The sequence below is a fragment of the Chelonoidis abingdonii genome, chromosome 2, assembly GCF_003597395.2.
Source record: "Chelonoidis abingdonii isolate Lonesome George chromosome 2, CheloAbing_2.0, whole genome shotgun sequence".
Lineage (NCBI taxonomy): Eukaryota > Metazoa > Chordata > Testudines > Testudinidae > Chelonoidis > Chelonoidis abingdonii.
In genome coordinates this window covers 43,060,206-43,075,994 of record NC_133770.1, presented here as the reverse complement: position 1 = coordinate 43,075,994, position 15,789 = coordinate 43,060,206, and the positions used below count along the sequence as shown (strand labels likewise).

General features: G+C 37.9%; 1 protein-coding gene across 1 annotated transcript in view; it reads left to right on the top strand.

The window, feature by feature from the left end:
• The window catches only part of LOC116826252 (macrophage mannose receptor 1-like), an 88,628-nt gene extending 72,839 nt beyond the window's left edge, over positions 1–15,789 (top strand). The window contains exons 26-30 of the mRNA XM_032782890.2: positions 1,918–2,067; positions 7,323–7,439; positions 10,434–10,601; positions 14,739–14,780; positions 15,195–15,789. Coding sequence (XP_032638781.1) covers positions 1,918–2,067; positions 7,323–7,439; positions 10,434–10,601; positions 14,739–14,780; positions 15,195–15,445 — 728 coding nt within the window. The 3' untranslated portion in view covers positions 15,446–15,789. The remainder of the gene's footprint in view (positions 1–1,917; positions 2,068–7,322; positions 7,440–10,433; positions 10,602–14,738; positions 14,781–15,194) is intronic.

Here is a 15,789-nt window from a genome sequence, read left to right as displayed (position 1 = left end):
TTTTACATTGTTTTATTTTTGAATCCAGTCTTTTTGTCCATAATTCTACATTTGTCAGTTCAACTTTCATGATAAAGAGATTGCACCACACTACTTGTATGAGGTGAATTGAAAAATACTATTTCTTTTGTGTTTTTCACAGTGGAAATACTTGTAATCAAAAATATATATAAGTGAGCATTGTACACTTTGTATTCTGTGTTGTCATTGTAATCAATTTATTTGAAAATATAGAAAACATCCAAAAATATTTAAATAAATGGTATTCTATTATTAACAGTGTGATTAACTGCAATTAATATTTTTAATTGCTTGACAGCCCTAGTAAAAATAGAACTCTAGTTAAGAGAATTATTCACAAGATGTAAAGAACACTAGATAAAAGCAAGAAAAAAAGAGTTTGATAGTTAAGCAAGGCAAAAGACAGACAAGTTGAATGTTAAGTCTCTTCCAGTGAGTATTTGAGGGAAGGAACTTTGGTTCATTACTGAAAGTCTGTTTAGTATAAAACACCCAATATAAACACACATTTGCTGGAGTCTGGGACTTATTAATTTTTGAGTTATCTAAAGAAAAATAACTGTTTTTCCTGTAAAATAATCATCTATTTCTTCAGATCTTGTGGGCAAAAGAGTGTAGGCATTTAATATTGAAGCCATTTGACTTATTTTCCGTGTTATAGAGTAGTGCATTTTAAATATGGAATAATTGATTACTAATTAAACACACTTTCCACATGTTGAAGATCATCTTCCTTTAGCTAGATTAAGAACAACAACTAGTGTATTTTTAAATAGTTACGTTTTAATTGTGCAGTGTTGTTGTAGTCATGTCGGTCCCAGGATATTAGAGAGACAGGTGGCTGAAGTAGTATTTATTGTACAACTTCTGTTGGTCTCAAAAGCTTCTCACCAATAAAAGCTATTATCTCACCCATCTGGTCACTCTAATGTTTTAATTAGTTAATTATTCTTTAATGGAAGTGACAGGCTAAACCTATCCACAATACATCCCCATTAAAGGTGAGCATAAACATTTTATTTAAAAAGATATTAAAATCTATTCACAATCCTGTTCATCATCACAGTGCAAAATCCTTATATTTTTAAACAAAATATTTGAAAATCTACTTCCATTTTACTTACCTGCCAAACTTTGAAGGATTTTGTGTTTTCATCTTCATAAATTAATAGCATTGCAACTGCCTAAAAAGATTCTTTTCTCTCATGGCTCGATGATCATTGAAATGATAATAGCTATTGCCAGGGAAAACAGGAAAATCCTGAATTCAGGTCTTAGTAGATAAGTAAAATGAGAACATATTTTCTTGACCCCGAATACTAGGTTTTAAAACCTAAATGCATTCCTAATATTTAGGCTACACAATATACATTCTCCTACTTGTGTGAGGTTTTAAACATTTTCCATATACTGCAGTTTTTAAGTTAATAATGTTGGTCCTATACTGTGCTGTCTTCATCTGCACCTGAAACTCAGCCATTGATGTCACCTGAACTGCTCTCTTGTTTCAAGAGTAGTATTCGTTGGTGACCTCATTTCACCAAATTTAGGCCCTAATTCAGCGAAGCACTTAACATGGGACTTAAACATGTTCTTAAGCCTGTTTAAATGTTTGCTCAATAGGGATGGACATATGAATGAGTTTAAAGATAAGCATGTGCTTAAGGGCTTTGCTGAATTAGGTGCTTAGAGCATAAAATGCAGCTGTAACACTAATCATTCACCATGATAGAACAAGGAATACAGATTTTCAAAGATTATATTATGATTAAACAATTATTATGGGTGTTTCCTGGTGTCAGATTAGTATGTGCTAGTCATAGTAAAAGTGTGTGAGAGAAACCTGTTCATTAAAATGTTTTATTAATTGCAAACTGTGTCCCTTTTTTTAAACAGTTAAAGCCCCCACAGATCCTCCCCAGCTCCCCGGAAAGTGCCCTGAGTCAGAACACAGAGCATGGATCCCTTTCCGTGGCCACTGCTACTTCATTGAGTCTTCATCTACAAGAAACTGGGCTCAGGCCTCGTTAGAATGTCTTCGATTAGGTAAGGGTCCTTTCAAATTAGAGGTAAGATGCACACAAATCACAAATCTATTTTTTTTTATACATCACTATGAATGTATCAGTGGCTATGAAAGTGCTACATATTAGCATAATTTAAAGACAAATTCCTTGTCTGCATTAATAATAAAATCTTTGTTTTTTTTTCAAATCTCATTTTACATCATTTATACTGTGAGCCTGATTTGGCACTAAAATACTTCAGTTATATGCCATTGAATGACTAGAATTACAGAAGCCTGACTGGGATAATGAGCTGGTAAATCGAGACCATTGCTTATTTTTTGTAATTTAGCTGTCTGGGGAAGTGAATCTTTATGTACGCTCAGTTTCAGAGTCTGAGTCTCATGTACTAGTTAAAACAGCTGTTGTATTTGAATTTCTAAAATTACAAAGGAATGGTTACATTCATTCTTTGTTTTTGTTTTGTATTTTTTTTAATCATAGCATCCTGTTTATATCATGATTTTGTACAATTTTTTTAATTAAAACAAGTTTTTGCCAAAAACTATATCCAAGTGTTCCTTTGAAAACAGAAATACCCTCCAAATGCACAACCATATTTTTATGGTTATGACAGGTGTCATCAGGTGGCCTACTTACACACAGTAGCAAATCTTAAATCTTGGGACAATATACTGTATGTTGTTAGTTTGGTTATGCACGTTTTTGTCTAGAAGGAGCTGTGCAGACAGCAGGAGAATTTGTTCTCTGCCTTGGTCTCTGAATGGAGTCAGTTCTTGAGGCAGAGTTGCTACTTGGGAACCAGGCATTGGTGTTGGGCTGAGATTCCTGAAAGAAGGGATTTCCTGCCTGCTGTTTGTCCATCTATGTTCAAGAACTGGTCTATGTATAAATTAAACAATTACAGTAGAATATACCCAGACTCCTCATCACTGATTCCTTCCCATCCCCCCTGCCCCTTCTGGGAAGCCAACTGCAAAGGCTACAGACACTTGCTACTGCTTGGTAGAGGGCTGTCAAAAGTACAAAAATGAATAGCCTCAAAATGATATAGATTTAATCATTTGTGTGATATACCTAAACTTTTCAAAGTCCGTTCCCTCTTCTGCATTTGTGAAAGTGTTTCCTGAGTCTGCCTATAATAATGACTGCAGTATAGAAGACTAAAGATTCATGCGTTTTTATATTTGGGATACAAAAAATTCACACTGTCACTCCTCACCCTCTGGGTTTTCTATATTTATAATCACTTACCGCCCAATTGGTATCCTGTTAATTCCCCATCTATAGTGGGATTTGGCCTCAATTATAATTGCATCTATGTGAGGGCAGAATTGGGCCCTAAATCACTAGTTGTACAAAGTGTCTTTATTTTCTATGATTATATATTAGTTCACGTTATTTCTACAATTATACGTTACTTGGATAAACCTCTCCAGGAATGTGACAGCAAAATCAAAAATAGTTAATTGAGGCACCATCACATCATGTCGTACTATCTACAGCCATTGCTACACAGCTGATTCCTGGGTCCTAGCCACAAACTAAAAGAGAATTGGTTACGGAAAATGTGTTTATCAACATTTAAAACATTCCAATCCTTACATCATTATGCTGCTGATTATCTTTCCTGGAATACTGTTGAACACAGTGCAGGAATTCCTTGGCTCTGTCAGTACAACATGGAGGGTTAATAGCTGTACAATAATAATTGGAGTTACAGGCAGATAATTAGCAAGATACTAATTGGGTAGTGAGTGGCCAAGAATGTGGAGTAGAGAGGGGGTAGGAGGAACAATGCAAATGCTGTATCCCCAAATATAAAGATATATGAACTACTGATAATAGCCCACCTTAACTGCTTAGTCTCATTATAGTTGATATGGCAACACTCATTTTTTCATGTTCTCTATGGGTATATATATCTTCCCACTGTATTTTCTACTGCATGGATCCGATGAGGTGGATTTTAAGCCCACAAAAGCTTATACCCAAATAAATGCGTTAGTCTTTAAGGTGCCACACATACTCCTCGTTCTTTTAACAAAGGCTGTAACACAGATGAGTTATATAGAAGTTCAGAAAACACTCAATAAAATTATAAATATGCTAGTTGTATCATATACAGGATTTGAGGCTATAGAATTGATATATGCAACGATGCTGGTTCTGGCGGGACCCAACTGAGAGTGCCAATTCAGGACAAATTGCTTAAAACAGGGCAGTTACAGCCCAAGGCTGGGGTTTTTCCACCTCTAAGGCAAACCAAACCAGACAGACCAAAAAGACTTTGGTTTCACTCCACTGGCTAACCACAAGTCACACAAGCAATTCCCTTAGACACTCCAGTTTCCCAGTATCACCACCAGTGCCACTTGTCATGGGGACAAATGGTTACGAAAACCAATACCCCAATTAAAAAAAAAAGGGTTCTCCTAATCCCAAAGGACCAAGCCCCAGACAAAGGTCAATATACAAATCAGATCTTACCCACAAATCACGCCGTTGCCAATCCTTTAGAATCTAAAATCTAAAGGTTTATTCATAAAAGGAAAAAGATTTAGATGAGAGCTAGAATTGGTCAAATGGAATCAATTACATATAGTAATGGCAAAGTTCTTGGTTCAGGCTTTCAGCAGTGACAGAATAAACTGCAGATTCAAATCAAGTCTCTGGAATACATCCACAGCTGGGATGGGTCAGCAGTCCTTTGTTCAGAGCTTCAGTCTGTACCAAAGTTTCTCCAGAGATATGAAGCAGGATTGAAGATCAGATGGAGATGAGGCATTAGCCTTTTATAGGCTCTTCCAGGTGTAGGAACACCTCTTTGTTCTTACTGTGGAAAATTACAGCAAAATGGAGTCTGGAATCACACGGGCAAGTTCCTGCATACTTTGCTGATTTATAAGGGGTATCTGCCTTCTCTCAATGGGTCAGTTGTATAGCTGATGGTCCTTAATGGGCCATCAAGCAGGCTAGGCAGAGCTAACACCAACTTGTTTGGGAGTCTCCCAGAAGCACAGCATAAGTTTGAACTGCAGACAGTATAAAGCCAATATTCATAACTTCAACTACAAAACTGATACACACACAGAGACAGCATAATCATAACCAGCAAACCATAGCCTTGTCTTAGACACCTCATTTGACCCCATTTATACAAGATTTGGTGCCACTACAGGACTTTGGTTGCAATCGTGTTCTATATGGTCCCAGTTCAAATCAATAGTGTGGCATACATATTCTAATATTTGAATGAAATAAAGATAAACTTTGTAAATCTTGCAGGCAAAATTCATCCAAACAATATCACAAAATTCATCAAAGCAATGTCAGTGTCACAACCTACTGCAAACTTTACTGGGAATTTCTAGTCAAATGATTTTTGTGAACTTGCAGCACAAGTTTTTCCAGATACTAGAAAATAGTGCAGGTTTTTAATCTATTTTAAAACCATATATCTAACACCAGAAAGCACATGAATCCCACAAAAGAAACACTAAGAATTACTGAGCAGCTGTTCTATTGCCAGCTGCTATGAGTTTGAGAAATAAGTATGTAGCAGTGCATGTATTCCAAAATCTGAAGATTTTGGCAATCTTAATCCTTCTATTATTGGCTTTCCACTCTTTTGTGTCTGTGTTGGAGTGCTTTTCCTTTACTGTCCCTAACTTCCAGTGCAAGGCCAAAGGAATATTCACTGTAAATCCACGCCACAGATGACTCATGTGCTCCTACAAATTTCCCATAATCTGTAGAAACAACCAGGAATTTTGTAAAAATAAATATTTTATACTTTCATAGGTATAATAAGATTGAGAGGGAGAAATACTGCACGTAATTATATAGGAAATTATGTGGGAGTAAGATTTGTTCACAAAACCACTAAAATATCTGTATGTACTAACTACCATAATATGCACAGGTAGTATCTATCAGCCAAGTTCTTGCAAATGTCTCATGAGACTGGAAAAAAACCTTGTGAGAATTCTTGTTAAGCAGCAAAAATCTTGCAAAATTTTTTCCAGGAAACCTTTCACTTCAGCTCTCCTCATACCCATCAACTTACCAAGACGAAGGGCTTGTCTACACTACTGGCCAGATTTAGTATAGACGTGATAAATCGACTGCTGATCGCTCTAGTGTCGACGCTGGTACTCCACCTTGACAAGAAGCACAAGGGCAACCGACGGGAGAGTGTTTCCTGTTGACACACTGCAGTGAAGACACGATTGTCTCCCCACCCACCGCCCCGTAGTGTAGACCAGCCCTTGGGCTCATAGACTTTAAGGTCAGAAAAGACCATCATGATCATCTAGTCTGACTACCTGCACTTTGTAGGCCACAGAACCTCACCAACTTCCTCCTGCAATAGACCCCTAACCTCTGGCTGAGTTACTGAAGTCCTCAAATCATGGTTTAAAGACTTCAAGTCACAGAGAATTCACCATTTACACTAGTTTAAACCTGTGAATGACTCCAAGCTGCAGAGGAAGGCGAAAATCCCTCAAGGTCTCTGCCAATCTAACCCGGGTGAAAATTCCTTCCCAACCCCAAATATGGTGATCGGTTAGACCCTGTTTAAGTGGGCAAGACCCATCAGGCAGATACCTGCAAAAGAATTCTTTATAGTGACTCGTAGCCCTCCCCATCTACTGCCCAGGCTGTTGGGGATTTTTGTAATTAGTAGTTGTCGAACACCAGGTATCTTTGAGGGAGGGGAAAAAGGAACAGCTTTCCCAACATTGGACCATAAGAAGGCCTGACGACCTGGCAGCAGAGTGATAGGCCCTTGACTGGCCAAGTGGTAACATTTCTTGTGATGGATGCTCCTCTCTCCTTTTCTATTTACCCCACAACAATGCAGGGCTTTGAGAAATTTGATTTTAGGTGAAATTCTAGTCATGATGTATCTGATGATAATGAGCAACAGTGAAGAAATTAAGCTGAATTGTTATCAAAATTTCTAGTATCAAAAATTTAATTGGCAAACATCTCATAAAGTAAAACAGTGCATATATACTAGTGCAGGTGCTGGGGTGTGAAGGGGACATTTACACTGAAGAGAAAAGTTGAAAGACCATATCCTGCAATGATTCCCATTGTTTTCAGTGAGATCTGGGCACAAAAATTAATGGCAATATATGGGCCCACATGATAATTGATTTAAAACTGTCATAACACTTGAAAAAACAAAAAAAGGCACTCTCAATCGGGGGAATGTATTCCACTGTAAACTCATCTCCAAAATGATTGTTTCCTGGTGCTCTGTAGGTGCCTCTTTGGTTTCAGTAGAAGATTCAGCTGAAGCCAACTTTCTGGCGCACAACCTAGAGCCACTTGAAGAAAAATCATCAACTTTTTGGACAGGAATGTACAGAAATGTGGATGGTAAATTTTTTTCTTGCAATACTTATTCCCAGATGAATATTTGTCATAAAGACACACTGAGTGTCAAATATTTCACATTGCACTTTGGTGTAAGACATAAAGAGATAAAGCAGGAAAGGAGACATTTTATATATTTTATCTAGTGTTGTAGGAATGAAGGTCATAGGTATGACCAGTCAGTTTATTATAATAAAGTGGGTTGGAGGGCAAAAGTCACTGTAACTGGTAAGATATAAATGAAAAAATAAGTAGCAAGAGTCCTTTCTCTATCAAGGGGTGGGATGGGGTGGAGAGGCTCTAGACAGAGTCAGGACCTGAGAGAGTGAACATAGGGCTCTTTGGACTGTGTAAGAGTTGAGCACTGGTGCAAGTAGGTTGCCTTAGTTGTTCATCAACTAATATAAAAAGAATCCATGAAAATGAATGTATGGCTAAACGTTGGCCTCTAACTTTATCTTTACATTAAAAAGTAGCTCAATCTAGTACCCTCCCAGAGTCAAAACTCCAGTTTAACTATGGCAGTCAAAGATCAGAGGCAGATCCATCAGGACAGCTCCTACCCTTTCTACTTGAGAAAGTCTAAAACATGATTCTTGTGACCAAGAGGGGTGAGGATGCATCTGGTTCAAGCAGCTCGTGACCCTCAGAGCACAAATGCAGCATCTTGGGGCCAGAGTTACTGAATTGGAGGAGCATTAAAAGATTAAATTATTTATAGAGATAACAGGCTTGCCTACAACTGGCTGTCTTGATCTTCCAGTTGATGGAGCCGGTCTCATGACAGAAGGAAACCAACATCACTGGAGCAACAAACTCTTTTGCTTGTGATATATTCACTCTAGCTGAGTGTGTGAGGATTGTCTGGGTATTTGCCTAACAGACTCAAAGATGGCGAATACAGACTCAAAGATGGCGAATTTCATGAGGCATCTAGACAGACCCTCTTCTGAGTGCTGCATGGGACCCCAAAGTCATGGTACACATTGGTACCAGTGATCAAGAGCAGTGGATAATACAAATCCTGGAAGCTAAATTTAGATGACTAGGAAAGAGGTCTAAGTTGAGGACCTTTGAGGGGCTTTCTCTGAAATACTTGCAGTTCCATAAGCAGGGCCAGCTGGATAGGAGAAATGTCAGAGTCTCACTGTTCAGGTGAGAAGATGGTGTAACCAGGAGACGTTTAAATGTATTAGACACTGGAGAACACTCTGAGGAAGGGAAAGCCTACAGAAAATGGATAGATGATACAAAGGAGAACACTGGACTGCTGGCGCAGAGCACTGATGAATTTTTGTGGGGATTATTTTAAGAGGGAAATAAGGGGCATCTGAAATCTGAAGAGCACTCGACTCGGACAAAGATATTTTCTAGGGATGTCTGTAACAGAAAAGCATTTCTGTATCCAGCAAAGGATAGGGCAAGAAATACAGCCTAATGGGTGGAGGGAAAGAATGAGCTCATAGGGATAAATTCCAGAAAAGTAACAGGCATCATATTAAGGAGCTAAGGAAAAAAACAGATACCCTGAGAAAAATAAAAAATACTAATGTAAGAGGTATAAATGCAAAAATAGAAGATCAACATAGAGTTCTTGGCAATTGAAGACATATAACTAGACCTGGGTAAGAGCCAGATTTTTCACTGTCTGGGAAATTTGGCGTTTTTTAATTTTTTTCTTTTCCTAAACTAAATGAAAACAAAAAAAGTAGAAATTTCCTGTAAAACAAAATCCCCCACTCCAATGTCTGAGGTTGATCAATACATTTTGTTCTATTTTTGATCTTTCTTAACTTTAATATATAAAAATTAATTCATTTTGAAAAGCCAGTATAAGGCAGGAGATCAGAGTGTAATAAAAAGGAATAATAGGTTGTAAACTTGTCAGTCATGAAAAGAAAAGGTTTAGAGAAGTAATTGCCTGACATCTTAAGTGACTGATTACTTCTTAAAGCACTTCATTCTAGAACACAAAGGAGGCTATTCTTGCTTTAGTCTTAAGAAACACACAGGAGCTGATGCAAGAACTGACTATAGTTGTTCCACTAGCTAGTGACTATAAATAAATGTACCAACATCTAGCACAGTGAGGCCAAGCAAGGGATTTCAAAGAAATGAGGAAGCTGGTTATAAAAACTTAAATTCATAAGTAAGGAAATCTGTAGACTCAGCATGAAAGTTGTTTAAACATTATTTAAGGGCAACGAAAGACGCATATCTATAACAAAAAGGAAACAGCAAGGCAAACAAACAAAAAGTCCCAGTATTGCTAAATAACAAAGTTTAAGAGATTTATTCAAGTGAACAGATAACCTGTCAGAAAATGGAAATCCAGCCCTGCTGAAGCCAATAGGAGGGAACACAAACTATGGCAAGTAAAATGAAAAATGGAAATTAGAAAGGTTATGTGGGATTTTGATGAGTAAATAGTCCTAAAAATAAATAACTTGTAAATCACAGAAGATAAGGACATTTCAGAGAAGCTAAATGGTTTATTTCCTTCAGTCATCACCACAATAAGAATAACCAAACAAAATAATAAAACAGAGGATGTTGTGAGGGATACCTTCCCTGAGCTTGCTTTTCTCAGTTAATCTATGAAAGTCATGACAGGTTGAGGCTTTGAGACGTGCTCACCTCTCTATAATAATAGTTAATTGGAGATATGCCTATCTCCTAGAACTGGAAGGGACCTTGAAAGGTCATTGATTCCAGCCCCCTGCCTTCACTAGCAGGACAAAGTACTGATTTTTGCCCCAGATTCCGAAGTGGCCCCCTCAAGGATTGAGCTCACAACCCTGGGTTTAGCAGGCCAATGCTCAAACCACTGAGCTATCCCTCTCCTGTAATGCATGTAACTCTTGTTTGGGGGGTATTTTTCAAAAACTATAGAAATGTGAAATTCTCTGAAGTGCCCTTGAATTTTTTATTCTTGTTGTCAAAATGTGAATGACCATTAAGCTGTTTAATATTCTGTGTATTTCTAATTAACACTAGGACAGTGGTTGTGGCTAGACAGCACTGCAGTGGATTTTGTCAACTGGAATGTCGGAGAACCCTCAAGTCAACAGAATGAGCACTGTGTTGAAATGTATGCAAACTCTGGGTACTGGAATAATATTTATTGCTCTTCCTACAAAGGATATGTTTGTAAAAAACCGAAAAGTAAGTGATGAGTTTAATGTATTGTGTTTATGGATTGTTTCAATAGTAATGTTTTTAATATGCATACTCTTAATAGATATGTGCTGCGTAGAGTACGTTTGTGATAGATGTCCTCTGTGTGTTTATACACAATACAGAATACACACAGACATAGTATGAAAGAAAGAGTCATGCTGTCAAAAAGTAGGTGCATTCAAAAAATGGATGGCCAAACTCAGTTTCCAAAAATGTATGCATGCAAATAAGGAAATTTGTACTTACATTTGCAAAATTGCCCATATAGTTACAATAATTATGTGTGCAATTGCATAGGCGCTATTAGGATTGCGTTTTTTGCACACAGAATTTGATCCATTCCTGAAAATTTTGTCCTCAAGAAAAAATACTTATATTTTAACCTAAAACTAATTTTTGTGTGTGTTTTCTCTTTCTCTTATATGCACATGCATGCACGCACTCAGCACTTTTTGCTCCTGCTTATATGAAATGAATATTCATTAACTTCACTTCTTTGTATTACAAGAATATTCTTTCCTGAAACATGTTAGGGGAAGATGAGTAAACTAGAAAAGGAAAAATTGATCAGGGAAAAGCAAATAGCATTGGTCCAAGTGTACAAAGTTTAGAAAGACCTTGAAATAATGGAATGTGCAAACTCAGGAACAAATCAGAAGCAAGCCTGTCCTGTGGACCCATGTTCATATACTCCAGTACCCCAGTGTCACTGGTAGTGTTTAGAAAGATTTGTGCTTTACCATTTCCACATCTTGGGTGTCAATATTTATTTTCTTCATCCTACTTTGTGAAGATGGTGCCCATTGCTCTAATCAAGAATGGCTGCACAAATTAAAGTAACACGAGCATTACCTGGAAAATTTGCCCATTATTTAAACAGAACCTTTCTTTGAAAAGTCATACTCTTGAATTAACTTATTTTGTATCATTGCTGTACATCTCTACAGCACCTGGTTTTGTCATGAATCAGAAATACCATGAACAATGTTACCTTTGCTGTACTTCTGATGCAGGTCAACCAGGAAGCAATGGACATTTCATAAGAGTGCTTATTTTTGCAACATTTCCGATTCAATTCAATTTTTCAACCAGACACATTCAACTGAATCATTTGAGATTTGCTGTGACCAATCCTACCTCCCAAAAGTGCAAAAGGAGCCAAGTATGTGGAGGGAGCATTTCTCCCACACTGCATTGTAATGACAAGTTTCTTGTAAAAGCAGCAAAGAATCCTGTGGCACCTTATAGGCTAACAGACGTTTTGGAGCATGAGCTTTCATGGGTGATATTACCACTTTATCAGAAGCATGCAGTGAAAATTCCAGGGCAGGTATATATATGCAAGCAAGCTAGAGATAACAGGGTTACTTCAATCGGGAGGAGAGGCCCTGTTCTAGCGAGATGAGTGTGAAAACCAAGGGAGGAGAAACTGTTTTTAATTGGCAAGCCATTCATAGTCTTTGTTTAATCCTGAGCTGATGGTGTCAAATTTGCAGATGAACTGGAGCTCAGCATTTCTCTTTGAGTCTGGTCCTGAATTTTTTTGCTGCAGGATGGCCACCTTAAGGTCTGCTATAGTGTGGCCAAGGTTGAAGTATTTTCCTCAGTTTTTGTATATTACCTTCCTAATATCGATTTGTGTCCATTTATCCTTTTCCGTAGAGTCTGTCCAGTTTGCCGATGTACATACAGAGGGCATTGCTGGCATATGATGACGTATATAACATTGGTGGGATTGCAGGTGAATGAACCAGTATGGTGTGGCTGATCTGGTTAGGTCCTGTGTGTGGTTGTTGTCGATATGTGGCAGATTTGGCATTGAGGTTTGTTGCATGGATTGGTTCTGAGTTAGAGTTCCTATGGTGCTGTGTCAGTTACTGGTAAGAATATGTTTCAGGTTGGCAGGCTGTCTGTGGGCGAGACTGGCCTGCCACCAAGCCTGTGAAAATTGGATCATTGTCCAGGATGGTTGTAGATCCTATGATGCGTTGGAGGTTTTAGTGGGACTGTATGTGATGCCAGTGGAGTTCCTGTTGGTTCTTTTTGTTGTCCTGCAGTAGAGGCTTCTGTAACGTTGCTCTGTTTGATCTGTTTCCTATTTCTCGTGTGGTATTGTAGTTTTGAGAATGCTTGCGTGGAGATTTCTGTAGTTTGGTCTCTGTCTGAGGGGTTAGAGCAGATGCGGTTGTACCTCAGTGCTTTGGCTGTAGACAAGGATCGTGTGATGTGCCGGAGCGAATGGAGCGATGAAGTGCATAGCCATCAGTAAGTGTTCGTATAGGTGGTGGTGCTAATTGTTGACCATCACCTATTTTGCACCGTGGTGTCTAGGAAGTGGACCTCCCATGTAGATTGGTCCAGGCTGAGGTTGATGGTGGAGTGGAAGCTGTTGAAATCGTGGTGAAATTTTTCCAGAGTCTCCTTCCCATGGGTCCAGATGATGAAGATGTCATCAATGTAGCGTAGGTAGAGTAAGGGCATGAGTGGACGAGAGGTGAGGAAGTGTTGTTCCAGGTCGGCCATAAAAATATTGGCATATTGTGGGGCCGTGCGGGTGCCCATAGCGGTGCCACTGATCTGGAGATATATATTGTCATCAAATTTGAAATAGTTGTGTGAGAGGATAAAGGCACAGAGTTCAGCAGCCAGTTGTGCTGTGGCATCATCAGGGATACTGTTCCTGACAGCTTGTATTCCACCTGTGTGTGGGATGTTTGTGTAGAGAGCCTCTACATCCATGGTGGCTAGGATGGTAAGTTTCTTGTAAACATGCTCTGTTCTAACTGTTGCAAAATGCATTCAGTATTTGAAATGTGCCTAGTTCCTCTGTATGAAATGAGGGAATCTCATTACCCTTTTGTAGAAAGCTGCTCGTGAGTACGCAATCATCTGACTTTCTCCTGACTGCTGATGAAAGATGTTTTTTATATTATACAAACAGCCTTGCAAAATTGTCACAAAAATGTAACAGACCATCCACAAAATCTAATCACCTGTACTTCAACGTGATGATTAACAATAGAAAAACAAATGAGATTTTATTTACCTATCAAAAATAAATAGCCCCAGGTGAGTGAATAAGTGGAATTTTGCAAGGCTGTGACAATTCCTCATTTTCCAGTTCAGAGAATTAATATCAGCATGTTAAATTTAAGCCTGCTTTTTCTTGAAGAGGCTGTAAAACAGGGGTAGGCAATCTATGGCACGCGTGCTGAAGGCGGCACATGAGCTGATTTTCAGTGGCACTCACACTGCCTGGGTCCTGGCTAAAATCCAGGGGACTCTGCATTTTAACTTAATTTTAAATGAAGCTTCTTAAACATTTTAAAAACCTCATTTACTTTACATACACCAATAGTTTAGTTATACATTATAGACTTATAGAAAGAGACCTTCTAAAAATGTTTAAATGTATTACTGGCACGTGAAACCTTAAATCAGAGTGAATAAATGAAGACTTGGCACAGCACTTCTGAAAGGTTGCCGACCCCTGCTGTAAAACATAGATCTATAACTGCAGTCTTCCTTTAAGTCAATATTTTCCATTGCACATGTTTACATAATTTCTCCCCAAATTATTGAGAACCCTGAAAATATTTCCATTCTGTGTATACATTTGAACTTCATTTGATAAATAAGCAAAAAATATTGGGGTGTTACAGCTAATACAAAGACGTCACATAGGACCCAATCCTGCAAACATTCACTACCAGGCCTAGTCCTTACTGTGACTTCTTTCTAATAGTAATCGCTGTGCCCGGTTGTAATCATACATAGGATTAGGGTTGTAGGCCACATTCCTACAGGCTCCTCTGTGAAGTGAACTGCTGCGTATGCAGGACTCCATGAATTTCACCATAGCTCTGCACTGGTGCAGGGGTCTGTCAGTATGGAGCTCACAGCAGAATCATTTCAGGTTCATTGCATATTTTGTAACTATACTAGAGTCATTTATCATATGTTGCTACTGGTAAAAATATTGTATGGATTCAGTACCAGAAAGTCCATGGCCCTGTTCATGGATTTTTACAGTATATACTAGTAAGTGTTAATGTACAATTTTCAGTGTATAAATGAAGACTTTGAAAGATGCTGAGTAAATGTTTTTCTTCTGTTTTAAAGTTGTTGAAGTGCAATCAACTGAGAAGCCCCCAGACAAGAAAGGTAGGTTTACTTTCTTTCAAATAAATAAAGAAAAAGCCCAAATAAAAGCATTAGTATATATTATACCAGATCGTCATATTTTATATTATAATATCACATCATATATTTTTAGATGCTTAATGGCCATCAAATGCATTTCCTCGATAATAAAACATCCATAATACCTCATTTATGTCCAAATGTAGAACACTTCCCTAAAATTGGATTGAAATGTTGCATTAAGCTTTATAAATTGTGCTGTTTCATATACTTTCTGATTTTGCCTTCTGCATTGTCAGTCACTAATTATTTGGAGATGATAAAGCATTCATGCATAAAAATAAACTATGGTACCATTTCTAAGTACGGGATTGCATTCTATAATCAGATGCCACGTGCTTGGTTTCTAGTAATTTGCTTTGCATTCATTTACAGCAGTGAAAAAGGAGGAGAAGATTCCTGAACCTAGTCACAGCAAAACTGGGATTGTTATTATTGTGGTACTCCTTATCCTAGCAGGAGTTGGCCTTGTAGGCTATTTCTTCTACAGGAAAAGAAAAAATCACATGGCAACAAATGACAGCTTTGAGAACAACATGTATTTTAATACTGATGCAGTTCCTGGAACTAGTGACACAAAGGATCTTGTGGCCAACATCGAGCAAAATGAACATGCTATTCTCTAGAGTGATAAATTAAAGATGGGCCTTTTTTTAATAAAATTACGCAACTGGGTTACCTTAAGGTTTAAGACAAAGCTATTTTCTCCTGTGCAAATCCTGTAGCAGTCACTTTTTTGGCGTCTGCATATTTTTTTTACATACTAGCAGCAGCCATTACTTCATTTCATAATCATTCTATAGTTGTATACAATTCCAGAACTACTTTAACAGGAGCATTTCTTATGAAAAATATAGTGCTGTCTAATTATGAAATGGAATAAATGGATACACTTAAGAGAGTGACAATGAAACATAAGCCAATGTGAATAAGCCTTCAAAGCATTTGTTTCTTCATCATGCCTGCCTCA